A 16,220-nucleotide genomic window follows, 5' to 3' on the forward strand; every position below is an offset into this window, starting at 1 on the left:
CTCTATTAAGATTTCAACGGCACTTTTTACAGAAGTATAAAAAAACAATCACAAAATTTATGAAAGTGAAAGTGAAGTTGCTCAGTCATGTCCAACTCTTTGCGACCCCATGGACTGTAGCCCACCAGGCTCCTCCGTCCACGGGATTCTCCAGGCAAGAATACTGGAGTGGGTTGCTATTTCCTTCTCCAGGGGATCTTCCTGACTCAGGGATCGAACCCAGATCTCTCGCATTGGAGGCAGACGCTTTAACCTCTGAGCCACCAGGGAGGCCCCAAAATTTATATGGAGCCACAAAGTCCCCCCCCCAAACCAAAGCAATCCTAAGGAAGAAGAGCAAATCTAGAGGAATCATACCTCCTGATTTCAAACTATGTTATAAAGCTATAGAGTCAAAACAGTATGGTAGCAGTATTAAAAACAGAGACAGAATGGAACAGAATCAAGAAGATGGCCAACTAATACTTGATGAGGCAGCCAAGAAATTCCGTGGAGAAAAGACAATCTCTTCAATAAATGGTGCTAGGAAAATTGAATAGTCACTTATAAAAGGACAGAACTAGACTTCTATGTTATACCAGTCACAAAATTAACCCAGAATGGATGAAGACTTAAATGTAAGACAGGAAAACATAAAACTAGAAGAAAATATGGGGGGAAAGCTTCTAATGGTGTTTTTTAAAGTATGACTTCTAAAGCACAAGTGAAAAAATAAGCGATTTGGGACTACATTGAACTAAAAAACTTCTGCACATCAAATGAGACAACCAAAAAAATGAAAAGGCAAACTACAGAATGGGAGAAAACATATCAAATCATACATGTGACAAGAGGTTAATATTCGCCATACAAAATAATCTCATACAACTCAACAGCAAAACCCCAAATAATCTAATTAAAAAATGAGCAGATGATCTGGGTAGATATTTTCCCAAAGAAGATATTCAAATGGTCACCAGATACATGAAAAGGTCCTCAGCATCACTAATCATCAAGAAAATATGAACTGAAACCACAATGAGAGATCATCTCCCTCTTGTTAGAATGGTTGTCACCAAAAAGACAAAGAGATAACAAGGGTTGGCAAGGATGTGGAGAAAAGGGAACTCTTGTGCACTTGGTGGTGGAATGTAAATTAGTGCAGCTGCTATGTGAAACAATACAGAGGTGTTTCTCAAAAAAATTAAAAATAGAACTACCATATGATCCAGCATTTCCACTTCTGTATACTTATCCAGAGGAATCAAAACACTATCTTAAACAGATATACGCAGTCCATGGTCACTGTTATTTACAACAGCCAAGACACAGAAGCAACCTGAGTCTATCAACGGATGAACGGATGAAGAAGATGCGGTATATTTACATGACAGAATATTATGTTGCCATAAAAAGAAAGCAATCTTGCCATTTGAGACACTATGGATGGACCTAGAGGGCATTTTGCTGAGTGAAATAAATCAGAGTGAGAAAGACAAAAACTGCATGATCTCACTTATATGTGGAACCTTAAAAAACATAGATAATAACAACAAAAAAAGCCAAACTCATAGAGAGAACAGATTGGTGGTTGCCTGAGGTGGAGGACAAAATAAGTGAAGGAGCTCAAAAGGTACAAACTTCCAGTTATAAGATAAATAAGTCCTGGGGATGTAACGTACAGCATGGTGACTCTAGTTAACAATACTATGTTGTATATTGGAAAGTCGCTAAGAGAATAAATTAAGTTCTCACCACAAGAAACAAAAAATGGTGTAAGTTTATGTGATGATGGATATTAACTAACTAGATTTCTGGTGCTGATGATTTTGCAATATATGCATATATGAAATCATTATGCTGTATTCCTGAAACCAATATTCTGTTAAATGGCAATTATATCTCTATTGGAACAAAACAAGGATAAATAAATGCCACAGAGCGCAGGAATCATAGAAAGATTCAAAACTATTTCATATTCTTCTTCTAAAGCTAATCCATACTTTATTGCTTACCTATACTTACCAATCCTGCCTTTTTACTCCAAGCTCCTTGACTTTTAAACTAGGCTCTTAAAAGGTCAGAACATAAACTGTATTGAAAACAGTAACAGACCAGGGAGGGTGAAAGTCTTTAAATTTTTGCAAAGTGACTCTGGTCAACTCTACCTTCTCCCACTCCTCCATCTGGCCCCCATTGCAAATCTCCATTTCTGGGGCAGGGGAAGCACTGTAGCAACAAAGTTTAGATATCCACAAAGCCAGTCTCCCTCCAAGTGAATAACAGAATCCCTTGGTGGTAGGTGGGGAGTGTCAAATAGTGACCTTGTTGGGCCCAAAGGTATGCCATGGAAATTCAACATGAGAAGTGCACTCACTCTACTGAAAAAATGACCCTCCAGACCAGTTCTGAACATGCTGGAGGTTCTTCTGCTGCCATAAGGTTTGCAATGCAAAATCTTGCTGCTTGGCAACAAGCACAGTGCTCAACTTCTCAACTTCTAAACAACAAAATAAAACAGTTGGTTCCCCCGAGGGCAATATAATAGCACCGGTTAACCACTTACAGTTCAAATAAAGAGGCAAAGTAATTGATAAACTGTGAGGTCTGTTCCTAGCATAGGCACGAACTCACTGATGAACTAGCTCAGTTTCTTCTCTACCACCGCTAACAGACTGACAGTTTGACATTTGCTTCTCATTCGATAAAAACACTTTCCATTTTAATGACAATGTACACATTTAGTTGTTTGTTTTCAGAAGCAACTCTGGGACTTGGGGAGGGGCGAATGACAGAAGAAGAAGAGGGTAAGGCAGAAATTGACCAAGTATATTCAATTCATGGAGATGATTTTTATATACCAGGTATTTAAAAGCAAAGAGTTCACACTTCTATATTTAAAATGGATAAGCAACAAGGACCTACTGTAGAGCACATGGAACTTTGCTCAATGTTATGTGGTAGCCTGGATGGAAGGAGGTTTCAGGGGAGAATGGATACAGGTATATGTAAGGCTGAGTCCTTTTGCTGTTCTGAAACTATCACAGCATTATTTGTTATTCGGCTATACCCCAAAACAAAATAAAAATTTTAGAAAAACAGTAAAGAGCTCAAACCAACACATTTGTTAACACACAGTTTCTGTAGATTACTAGCCATAATTATTTTTTTCCTTGCCTGCATTCCCAAGTTGGTTTCATAGAAGGCTTTATTGTAATCCCAGAGCATTGTTTTGCATTAATTTCTATGACAAGGCACCCAAAACACATGGTGCTGAGAGCAACAAAACAGAGTTAGGGAAACAGTCATGACTTGGCACAAAGTGTGACAAGCTGCAGAAAAGGCAACGTTTCAATATCTGAAGTGGCGCTGATTTCCTATGAACAACCTTTTCTCTTCTAAACAGTATCATATTCTTTTCAAGCACATTTAGAACGCAAGTCAAGCTGTGTTTTATTTCTGATTATAATAAACACAGTCAGTTTACTGTAACAAAGACATAGTAGTGGTGATCAGTTTGAAAGCCAAAGTTAAGACACCATAAGCTGGGTGGGGGGTGAGGTGGGGAGCCTGGGGGTGGGGGGTGGGTAGTCAACTGATAAAAGACCAGCCGTCTGGAAAGTTCTCTTAAAAGAACATAAAAAGGCAGTGTTTTCTTATGAGACAAACACAGAATGCCAAAATATCTGGCTGGGCTGTTTTTTGTTGTTGCTTATGGCAATTTGTAACTAAAAATAGCAAATCCTTCAAAATATTGGGCTCTCATATTTGTTTTTTTAATCCCTAAAATAAAATACAAAAATTTCGTACACTGCTTTAAACTGTAATACTGTTTCTTGTATAAGACTCTTCTATATAGTAAGCATATTTATTATAATACTATTCAAATTGTTTTCTACAAAACAATCATTAAAAATGTTTATAATTATGCATGCATTTAGACTGTTGATAAAAGTGAAATAAAAAGTTCACAGCAAACAGTTAAAAATAAAGTTTATAAAACTTTGATGATCAAATTCCTGGATTCAAATTTATTAAGAAATAATGTAAATCCCCTTACCATATCTTGAACTAATGATTTTTCAAGCTCAAGCTCACTTATTAATCTGTCTCTGCCATCAATTAGCTGAAAGAGAAGAATATTTCATTCTGATTAAAGATAACAAAACAACTGAGATTCCCCTTTCAAATTTAGTGAAAGATCTTGATTCCAAATGTGAGAAAAATGGATCCCAATATGATCAAAGCAAAAATTAAATGGTCACAGATTACCATGTAATAATAACATACTATTATATAATTACTTCTTAACTATATAAGCAGGCAAAACACATACAGAGAATGCCAGTTTATTTATTTATAACCTTTCTCACCCTAATCCCCCCTCAAAATGTGACATCAATATATAATAAAGTAAGTCTGTCTATCAAAAAGAACAATTTTGCTTTACCCTTTATATGAACCATTTCTCTTATTTCAGGTTTTGGTGCTGTATTTATATACATATCAAGCCATATTCGTATCAATTGAAAACAACCGTCAAAGTATACACTGTAGGGCCTTTGGACCAACTTGACTTGCCTCAGTATTTTAAATGATATAGTGTTTGTGCGGTATATAACACCGACAAAATTCAACCCTTCATTCTGACATCCATTCAATTCAATTAATTCATATATTCACTAATCTAATAAACATATATGGAACACCTTTGAGATGCCAGACATTTTGTTCGGCTGTGGAGGTACGGAAGTGAGGTAGAAGAATTCCCTTCCCTAGAGCACCTACAGTATACTAGGAGAACACTGTGAAAAAAATGACTGTAATATGTAAGAAAAAAGTTAATGCATAAAGTCTTCGGAGTAAAAAAGCCTAAACATCCACATAACTTGGTAATCCTGTAATTATAAACAGCTCGGCTATCCCTGGTGTTAATGGCACAGAAGGGCTATTTGACAAAGATCTTGAAGTATCTGTAGAAGTTCAACAAGTTGAAGAAAGAAAAAGGCCCAGAAAATGGTAATAAAGACAGAAAAGCCTGAAGTAATGTAGGAACTGGGGAAGGTTTGGTGTTTCTGGACCTAGGATGCATATAGACAAGAATGGCAGGAAATGAAGGGAGAGAGAAATTCAGGGTGATATTACGAGGGGCCTTGCTCACCTCAATTAGGAGGGGAGGGCAGACTGGTGTAACGTACAGAATGAGAGTTGGTTCAAAAGAGAGCTCTGCAGCTTACGATGTGTGGGTGAAGTAATGCTATGCTTCAGGTCTTTTTTCTTGCTTTTATGTAATTCTATGCTTCAAGTCTGTTTTCTCACCTATAAAATTAGGATAATAACACCTACTTAGAAGAGTTCTTCTGGAAAGAATTTGAGACAGCAAATGTGAAAGGGCTTAGTGGCTCCCAGCACAACAAAATCAAGTAGAACATTTTGAGACAGTCTGATGTTATGTTGAAGACAATAGGAAAGAAAGCACTGAAGGCTGTAGCATGTAAGTGAGACTGGGGTATTAGGTCACCATGGCAGCAGTGTGGAAGCTAGACTTGGAAGAGAAGAGAGTGGAGATAGGAAAATGAAGTAGGAATCTATACAGATGGGCAAATGATGGGGTCACAGCCAACTCTGTGACAACACTGTTGTGGAGAAAAGGGACGAGAGGTAAATTTTGGAAGGAAAGTCTCCAGACCTAGTGAGCAACCAGATATAAGGTACAAAGGACAGAGTGGATGGAAATTACCTGGTAGTCCAGTGGTTAAGACTTGGCCCTCAGGTTCAAATCCTGGTCAGGAAACTAGGATCCCTCCCACAAGTTGCACAGAGCAGCCAAAAAAAAGAAGAAGAAAGCAGAGAAAGACCCTTGATCTGTCAGTGGGTCCTCTGGGACAGATGTCAATGTCATCCATTTAAGTGGGAAGCACAGCTGAGTCCAGATTTGAGGAGTAAGGAGATCAAGTTTTGACACTGACTTTGATGAACATGTAAGGATTTTTTTTCTAGCAGACATTTTTGAGGGCTCATATAAAGGTAATAAAGGATAAGACATAGTTCTTGACCTCAAGGATTGAGGGCAAGATGAATCTCACTGTGAACTTATCAACGGCGGCAGTGTGAAGAAGAGGCTAGTAGATACATAGACAAGTTTACTTTAGTTGACATTTGAAGAGTGAATGGTAATGGCTTCAGGGGTGGCCAGAGTCAAGGAACACCACCCAGAATGATGGCTTGGCTAGGTATGTAGGCTAGTGGGGGATGCTTAAAGGCATGAGAGAGGGAGAAAGAGAGAGAGTTTGGCTGATGAAGAAAGATCTCAGAAGAGAAGGAAGGAGAAGATGGAGTCAGGCAAGTAAGTGGAAGGACGGGTCAGGGCAAAGAGGAAGGTCCCCTCTTCCGATGACAAGGAAAAGAGGTTAGGCTAAGTGACAGGGTGAGCAAGAGCGTGCAGAGGTGAAAAAATCCACGTCTACCGTGTTCTCTGGGAATTAGAGAACAGCATAGATGAACGGAGCTGGGGAAAGTAGTCATGATGGGAAGAGAGGCACTGGGTGGTTAGAAAGGGTGCTGGTTACAGATATGAATGACTATATATAACATGGATAGATAACTAGGTCCTACTGAATAGCACAGGAACTATATTCCATATCCTGCAATAAACCACAATGGAAAAGAATATGAAAAAGAATATATATATGTATAGATGAATCTCTTTGCTGTAGAGCAGAAACATAACACTGCAAACCAACGGTACTTGAATAAATTAATAAAATGTGTTTTTGTCAAAGGGTGCTAATTAGATCCAGGTAAAAGGATGGGTAGAAGGAGGGAGCAGTGACTCTGAGCTAAAAGTCCCATAACCACCGTGCAATGTCCCCTAAAGGCAGGGATCTGTTTTCTCCAGTGGCAGGGTTGGGGAAAGTTGGGTCTGGGTACATGAGAGCCTCCAAAGGGGAGGCGGTGGTGGTGCGGAAGATGTGAAAGGCTGAACAGCAGGTTTAGAGAAAGTAAAGGAATGAGAAATGGAAGGAAAGGAAAAGATTTTTTGTTGAGTCATTATACCTTGGTCTGAAAAGAAGCATCATTAAGTTTCCAACAGGCATCAATTACTGGCAAACACCAAAGCCACTGGCCCCAAGTCTTCCTGCCTCCTTGGGTCTCTTATCAGTGATCTCTTCTCTCTATTGTACTTTTACCTGCTCATTCTTCTTTCCACTGATGTCATTTAATAATGCTCTAGCTTCATCTTAAAAAAAATTCCTTCCTCAACCTCATGTCCTCCTCCAACCACTCTCTGACCTCTCTTTGGCCATCCACAATCAAACTTCTAGAAAGTGCCCATGAACACTGTCTCCACGTCTGCATTCACTCCATTCCTCAGTTACTACCATGTTCCAGTAAAACGACCTCATTAATTACCAGGGTAATTGGAAAGGACCCTGATGCTGGGAAAGATTTAAGGCAGGAGAAGGGGATGACAGAGAATGAGATGGTTGGATGGCATCACTGACTCAATGGACATGAGTTTGAGCAATCTCTGGGAGTTGGTGATGGACAGGGAGGCCTGCAGTCCGTGGGATTGTAAAGAGTCGGACACAACTGAGTGACTGAACTGAACTGAATTACCAGGGCCATTTTAATCGCCAAAGCTAACTGTCCAATCCTTCGTTTCTCGTCTTTTGCACACCTGGCCTCTGGGAAGTGCTGGAATGGATCCTCTCTTCTTGAGCCTTTTGCTTTGTTGTTGTTCAGTCGCCAAGTTGTGTCCAGCTCTTTGCAACCCCCATGGGCTGCAGCAGGCCAGGCTTCCCTGTCCTTCACTATCTCCCAGGGTTTACTGAGTTTGCTCAAATTCATGTCCACTGACTCCAACCATCTCATCCTCTGCCACCCTCTTCTCCTCCTGCCCTCAATCTTTCCCAGCATCAGAGTCTTTTCCAATGAGTTGGCTCTTCGCGTCAGGTGGCCAAAGTACTGGAGCTTCAACTTTAGCAAATCAGTCCTTCCAATGAGTATTCAGAGTTGATTTCCTTTAGGATTGACTGGTTGGATCTCCTTGCAGTCCAAGGGACTCTCAAGCCTCTTGCTCGGTTTCTGCGAAATCCACTCTCTGCTGCTCTACCACTGCACTCATTTTCATCTGAGTATCAGCCTTCCACTTCTCTTCCTTTATCTCTCCCACTTTGTCTTATCAAAGACCACGGCTTTTATTGCCTAATCATCTCTTGAATTCAGCTACCCCCTTCTTCATCCCCATGTCACTGTCTTCTTCCTGTTTTGGGACTTTCTATTAAGTTATCCCAGTTTATACAAGAAAGCTTTTAATTGGTGTCTCTCTGGCCCTGGATTTTCCTTTCTTCTGTTCATTCTTTCTCTGAAACATGAATCCCATCCTGCCCCAGTGTCCAAGACGCCCCATTCACTCAGGAGTCAACTCACACTCCCTCTGAAATGCATAACAATCCTCAGCCATGTCCCCTGCTTCCAGCCACCCCTGTTCCCACACATCCTCTTGCCGTAATCAGTCATGTGCCTTCCCCATACACGTGTTCTGGCTCTTCCCACTTCTCTCCCTTTCGTCCTTTCTTGGAGAACTCTAACCATTCTTCCGAGGGCCAGCTCAGTGTCCTTCCTCTGAACTTCCCTGATCTCTTATGATCCAGGCTGGCTGTGCCCCCAACTATCCACATAGCAACCAACGCTGCCCTGTATCCTGACACTGCCATACCTGGGATATAATCTCTGACTGCTGGTCTGTCCCCTCTCAGAAGGAAATTCATCTTGTAACCACAGCTCAAACAGATTCAGCTGTTATTCGACTACTAAAATTTAAACATGAAAGCTGCTGAATCTTAACAGTGTTTCAGTCCCATTTTCAACTCATTTTTAATTGTATCCAGGGATGAAATCTTCCCAGGTAGCTCAGTGGTAAAAAAAAATCCGCCTGCCAATGCAGGAGGCACAGGAGATACCAGTTTGATCCTTGGGTTGGGAAGATCCCCTGCAGGAGGAAATGGCAATCCACTCCAGTATTCTTGCCTGGAAAACCCCATGGACATAGGAGCTTGGTGGGCTACAGTCCATGGAGTCACAAAGAGTCAGACAAGCCTGCAAGCAGAGAGAGGGCTGCAAAGGGGAACAAGTAGCTTATCCAAAGGCTTCTGAGCTGCTCCTTTATACTCTTCTGGTTTCTGTTTACTCCTTCCTCACACCCCAGACACCCCTCTCTTCCTGTACTCATACATATCTCACCACGTGGTCTCACTAGATCCTACCTCCTGCTCTAGCCACACCAGAATTCCACGGGGGTAACTTACACTTTACGCATTCATACTCTGTATGTAGCCTTCCACCATCCTACATGTATGCATGCCAAGTTATTTCAGTCGTGTCCAACTCTTTTGCAACCCCATGGACTGTAGCCCATCAGGGTCCTCTGTCCATGGGATTCTCCAGGCAAGATTACTGGAGTGGGTAGCCATTTTCTTCTCCAGGGGTGACTCAGGGATCAAAACTAGGTCTCTTGCATTGCGGGTAGATTCTTTACTGTGTGAACCACCAGGGAAACCCTAAACACCTGGAATCAGTTCAAGAGAAAGGAGTAGGAGATAGGTCTGGAACAATTTGTGAAGCATTTCTAGAACCTTCCAGGTCAATTTTCAGATCAGTCATTCAGGCATGTCCAACTCTTAGGGACCTCATGGACTGCAGCATGCCAGGCTTCCCTGTCCATCACTAACTCCCGGAGCACGCTTAAACTCATGTCCATCGAGTCAGTGATGCCATCCAACCATCTCATCCTCTGTCGTCCCATTCTCCTCCTGCCTTCAATCTTTCCCAGCATCAGGGTCTTTTCCAATGAGTCTGTTCTTCGCATCATGTGGCCAAAGCATTGGAGTTTTAGTTTCAGCATCAGTCCTTCCAATGAATATTCAGGACTGATTTCCTTTAGGATTGACTGGTTGGATCTCCTTGCAGTCCAAGGGACTCTCAAGAGTCTTCTCCAACACCACAGTTCAAAAGCATCAATTCTTCAATGCTCAGCTTTCTTTATTGTCCAACTCTCACATTCATTCGAGACTCTTCCCTGGTGGCTCAGACGGTAAAGCATCTGCTTACAATGCGGGAAACCCAGGTTCGATCCCTGGGTCAGGAAGATCCTCTGGAGAAGGAAATGGCAACCTGCTCCAGTACCCTTGCCTGGAAAATCCCATGGATGGAGAGCCTGGAAGGCTATAGTCCATGGGGTCACAAAAAGTCGGACACAACTGAGCAACTTCACTTTCTTTCTTTCTTTCACATTCATACATGACTACTGGAAAAACTACAGCTTTGACTAGATGGAACTTTGTCAGCAAAATAACATCTCTGCTTTTTAATATAAAAAAAAGTCATAGCTTTTCTTCCAAGGAGCAAGCGTCTTTTAATTTCACAGCTGCAGTCACCATCTGCAGTGATTTTGTAGTCCAAGAAAATATAGTTTCTCACTGTTTTCATTGTTTCCCCATGTACATACGTCTATTACAGCCCCATCACACTCCCCTATGGTTATTGTCTCTCTCTCTAGACTTGATCTCTTTCACAACAAGCCTGTGTGTGTGTGTGTTTGTATGTATGTGTGTATAAAATTTCTGTATCTCAGCAGTGTCTGTCACTAAAAGGCATCTAATGAACATTGCTGAATCAATTGATTTAATGAAGGATATTGGAAACAAACCAGTAAATATTAGCTCTCAGTTTGGTCAACAGCTCCTGGTCTGCTTTCCAATTGACAAAGCCTTTTGACGTACATTATCTCATTCTATCCACACAGTAAATCTGTGAAACTCAGGAAGAAGGAGAATGAGAAACTGGCCCAAGTAACTATGGTGTCAGAAATGGAACAAAGACCCAAGGGTCTAGATTTTTCCTGCTCAAAACCAAATCATGTCTACATTCAACATCTGTGTGGAGGCCTAGTGCATATAAAGAAAAAAAAGAAGAGAGATAGGAAAAAAAATATGATCAAACAAACTACAGATTTGCTATATTTGTCTAGAACAAAATTGTCAAATAAAAATATGTGTCATATATATAACTGAATTTTACACAGCTTTCTTAAAAAGGTAAAAAAAGGTGATATTACCTTTAATAATATATTTTATTTATACCAATAGCTATGTAAGATAGCTTAAGTATATAATAATCAATATTAAAAATCATTAGCAAAATATTTCACATTTCTTACAGCACCTAAGTCTTTGAAATCCAGTGTGTATTTTTCACTTAGAGTAAATCTCAATTTGAAGGCTAAAATTTTATGGCAGATACTTGTTCTGCATTTAGATTTCATAAAATTTACAAATAGAAATGTACATTCACGTGCTCAAATTATTCAAAATATACATAAAAGTTTTTCAGTAACTGAAACAAATATCAGTATTTTATATTGAAATTTAAAAATTAAAAGTAAACATAATTTAAAATTCATTTTCTCAGTTGCACTAGACATAGGCTTTCAATAGACACATGTGGCTAATGCTGGGCAGTGCAGCTCTAGAGAACGAAGGCAGCATTTACTCAGAATACTTGAGCTCATACAAGGTATGACCAGCCACTCAGTGAGGATGTTTCTTTCTAATTGATGCCTTAATGGTGAGACTTTTTTTTTTTTTAATTTCCTTGAACTCCTCCCAGAGAAGAGTAGGCTTGTCTGACTCATCTTCACCAATGACAGCACAGACTGAGACACTGGAGAAATAGTCACATAAACTGAGATGATGCCCTTGCAGGTTGTTAAGTAAAACTAGAAAGCTGAGATTTCATTTTTAGCCTTAAAGGTTGATGCCAAGAAGGTTAAACTGGTCTATTCTTATACTCTCATTATCTCTGTAAGAATGACACTTGTACCCTCACCATTGAAAAACAGGCTCAAGCACCAGAAAATGACTTCATGTTGTGAAAACCTGCAATGGATTCAGTGATCATAAGAAACATCTCCCAACTCTGACCCATCACAGTATGCATTTCTTTAGAATATAGTTCTTGGGACTTCCCTGGCAGCCCAGTGATTAAGACTCCACACTGCCAATCCAGGGAGCTCAAATTCGAACCCTGGTAGGGGAACTAAGATATCTCACGCCATGTGGCCAAAACATAAAAATCAGTTCTTGGAAGTGATTCTATCTAAAACCTAAGACTAGGACTTCCCTAGTGGTTGAGTGGTTAAGACTCCACCCTTCCACTGCAGGGGTGTGAGTTTAATCCTTGGTCTGAGGACTAAGATCCTGTATGTGCACAGCACCACTGAAAGTAAGTAAGTACATAAATAAAATTTAAAAAAACTTTTTTAAATGAAAAATAAAACCTAAGAATACCAGAAGTGAAAAATCTAGGTTGAAATCTGAATCTTAAGCTTTATGAGCTCTGGATATGAGGCCAGCATGACTGAGGAACTCAATTTTTAATTTTATCTAACTTTGACTTTCATTTAAAAATTGATACTCGATTCAGTTTGTGGAAAACTTTATTTGGAATAATTCGAGGATGTAAATTCACATTTTTATCTGTAAATTTTATGAATTCTATCTAAAGATACATTCTTATTCTATGAAATCACTCAAAGAATATTTTTAAGTGTACCTGTGCTCAGCACCGGGAAAAGATCAGAGACCAGTGCTGTCTTTGGGTTGTAGGACCTTTGGCAGTGCAAACTGACCATCACAGAAGAGGGTTTTGAGAGCTGAGAAATGTGAAAGCAGGACTCTGACCTGGGTGCGGAGGGCAGGAATTGCTGTGGTTCTGTGACATCAGATGCCCCAGGAAATCTTGATTTTTATGATATCAAAAGCATTCCCTGCTCTAAATACAGATTTTCTGCAAAATACAAACCCAGTTCATTCACATACAGAGAAATGGAGATAAAACAACATCTGATATGAAAACAGGCTGCCCGTTCCTAATATCATTTTTCCACAAGCATATCTTTGGACTCCCTGTGTCATGGGATTTTTCAATTCCTTACAGTCAACAAGGTAGACACTCAGTTATGCCAAATGAAAGAAAACATGAGCTCATTTTCAAGACGGAATCCTTTCTCATTACTAGAGAAATCACCCCCAAACAACACTAAATACAGGAATCAGCTTTTCTCAACATCACAAGACAAGGCGGGGGCATAGTGTTATTTCATTAATTATGCTGATATTTCCATTGAAAAGACTCATTCATCAATGTAAAAAAGTTACAGTACCTTTTGAATAGTTTTATGATCCTTTTCTGCTATCTCTTTCAGACTTATAATTTCATCTTCTGTAAACAAAAGGAGAGAGAGGCCAACCATGAAATTACAAGCTTATGGCCCTGTATTCAATCTGCCTGCTTCAGGGCAGGCTATACACCGCTGGCAGGCATGGTGGACGCAAGTCCTAGCAGGACTACGACCTTCACAACTGCCCTTGACATTCACAGCCTTCTTCCTGCTGTTCAGACGGCTGGTCAGATAGGGATTAAGAACTAAGTTCAAGATCCAAGTGTGGCTGAAGGCTGAAAGCTTTTCATCGAGTCTAGCAAGGGACATTTTTGCTGTTAGTCACAGCCAATACAAACTGCTTTAGCAGGTGGCACTTTATGGACTTTGTAAGAACTAGCAAAACCTGAAGACGCATTATTACACATCAGGAGGGAAATAAAACTACACTGGCCTGGTGTAACTTACAGCCAAGAAACACTGCCCCATATCTGATTTTATTAATGTTTCGCTATAAACTTTATATTGCCTACTCAAAGGGCAAAACTGTATAACTAACATAAATACAATGATAGCAGTGCCTGTAAATGCTTTTAAGCAATCCAACTTCAATGATTTAAATGCAATGTTTACCAATGTTTATGGTATGTAAGAAGGGGGCATAGGGTCAACAGATGGAAATCTGTACTTAAAATTTGTGCCAAAAATTGAAGATAAAGTAGTAAGTAGGAGCATATTTTCCTGAAGGGCCAATTCTGTTTCTTCACAAAGCACACCTCAATATATATGTTCAAATATGAAAATGTTAGAAATTTTAGGTTTTAGATCAAGCACATGAAATTTTGTTTAATATTTATGATATTTCTAAGTGATATTGAGCACTGATGAGCACATTTTTCAAAGGCCAATGCTTGGATTTACAAACAACCACCCTGAGTTAAAAAGGCATGGCTAGGGGAGTATGACCAATTCCTGTCCCAAGAAAAGAATGCAAATTAGAAGTGGCCAACAAGCTGGTATTTTAAATGTAACTATGGTTTGGTAACAAACACATGTTTGAAAAAGACAAGCATGGCCATGAATTTTATAAACGTGCCCAGTGTATAGAGTTTTCTCAAAAATGACTCTAAATGTTACCTAATACTGAATTTTCTTTTACACTGAGCTGGATTTCTTCTTCGAGTTCTGAAATGACTTGAAGCAGTCTCTCATTTTCCATTTTGAACTCCAAGTTTTCCTTTTCTAGAGTTGTTTTCAGAGGGCTGCTCTCTTTGATAAAAGAATCCTAAAAGAGGGAGAATTCCATATTTCTAAGCAGGGAGCCAAGGATTTAAATATGCAAGACGAGACAATACAGATACAGAAGAGCTATCATATAATTTTCTGAATTCTATTACACACTTATAATATGAATAGTAAAAAGGGAAGGAGAGTAAAATAGAGCTTGCTGGAAGAAAGGCTGCGGTACCTTCTGTACAAAGACCACAGCGCATGGGGACAGTTTATTGACAGGAATAATGCATATCATACTGTTTGTGTGCCCTCATCATTCAGGTCAATTCATCATGGAGGCTGCGTCCGGGGAGGCAGCTGGGGCCCCTCCACCCACACTTCCCTCTGTGTGCGTCTGAAGTGCTGCTGTAACCAGGCAGGCTGGGGAGCCCGCGGACCGGCAGCAGCGCCGGGGGAAGGGGGTGCGGGCGGGGGCGGGGGCAGAGTGCACGGCTAAGGAGGGGGGCTTGTTGCCTTTGTGGCATTTCCCAGTGTCAGCGCTGCCAGTGTCAAGAGGAGCACACCGCATGTCAAAGTGGTGACGTTTCCAGGCTGGGAGCCGCATGGAGCCCATCAGGCACACGGATATCCACACAGTTGGGTTTTCTGCTTGGTGGAGGAGCCACCCAGAGGCAATTCATATTCTGAACATTAACGTGGCTTTGCATGCCTGTCACACTGGGACTGTGCAGGCGTTGAATGCTATTGAAGACTTCGGTTTAAATCTCTATGCAAACAGTGATTACCTTGTAAGAAGGTTTCAGGATAACTTACAACAAAAGACTTTAAAGTTATAGTTTTGGTAAAGCAAACTCATTTACATTTTTATTATGTGCGTCTTTTGTTTAAATCTTGCCATGTCCATTACGGAGACGCTTTTTCTTACGCAGTAGAAGCTTATTGGGACAGCAACTCTTCTTTTCTTCTTCTCCTCTGTTTCAAAGCTATTGAAAACATCTGACCATACTTGCTTATGGCTGTCTAGATTTTACTTGCTGCACTTCTTTTTAAAATTAAGATGTAATGAGTTGGAGAAGCTGATGCAAAACTTTATATTTCATGATGGTAAAATATTAAACTGATTATGCAATCTCAAAATAGTAAAGAACATGCTTGAAAGTCATTGTATTATTACATTAAAAGAGACAAAAGTATATACCTTTGTTCAAAATCAATATGGACACTAGAAATACTTTTAAACTTTAATTTTCAGATGAATTATAAGCTATTCTTTTAGTAGCAATGCCATGATTGCAAATACATAAGGATAAAATCTCCTCTCCTCAAAAACAAAATCATTCCTCCCAAAAAGTCTTTCCTCCCAGTATAACTAGTGTCCTTTTGAAAGTATACTTTTATTTAACTTTAGAGATAACTGAAAGTAAATTATTAAAAAAAGGTTTCCTCTGTGGTCATCATAATGGTTCAGAAGAAAAATATGTAGCTATCATGTTTTATAGTACATGAATAAACTCTTGAAAAACAACAAGGGACTTTTTAATGAAGTCAGTTATACCAGACTTAATGTTTATAATGATGACGTTAAATTTTGTGCTAAGCCCAGTTGTGAATCTTCATGATTTTGATTCACCATTCCACTTAAATTATTTAAGCCCAATTCATTCTTAACTCATGAGAACTAACAAATTTAATAACTGATAACACTGTTTTCTTAATAAGAAAGAATCTCAGTCATTATTTTCTTGTCCCACATGGTTCAACTTGAGAACATCAAACAATGAATTTC

General features: G+C 39.7%; 1 protein-coding gene across 1 annotated transcript in view; it reads right to left on the reverse strand.

Moving 5' to 3' along the window:
* The window catches only part of C13H10orf67 (chromosome 13 C10orf67 homolog), a 106,637-nt gene that overhangs the window by 47,894 nt on the left and 42,523 nt on the right, over positions 1–16,220 (reverse strand). Inside the window, exons 6-8 of the mRNA XM_042230387.1 lie at positions 14,339–14,486; positions 13,205–13,263; positions 4,040–4,105 (exon numbers count right to left, since the gene is read on the reverse strand). Of these exons, the coding sequence (XP_042086321.1) occupies positions 4,040–4,105; positions 13,205–13,263; positions 14,339–14,486 (273 nt within the window). The remainder of the gene's footprint in view (positions 1–4,039; positions 4,106–13,204; positions 13,264–14,338; positions 14,487–16,220) is intronic.

Source organism: Ovis aries, chromosome 13, assembly GCF_016772045.2.
Source record: "Ovis aries strain OAR_USU_Benz2616 breed Rambouillet chromosome 13, ARS-UI_Ramb_v3.0, whole genome shotgun sequence".
Lineage (NCBI taxonomy): Eukaryota > Metazoa > Chordata > Mammalia > Artiodactyla > Bovidae > Ovis > Ovis aries.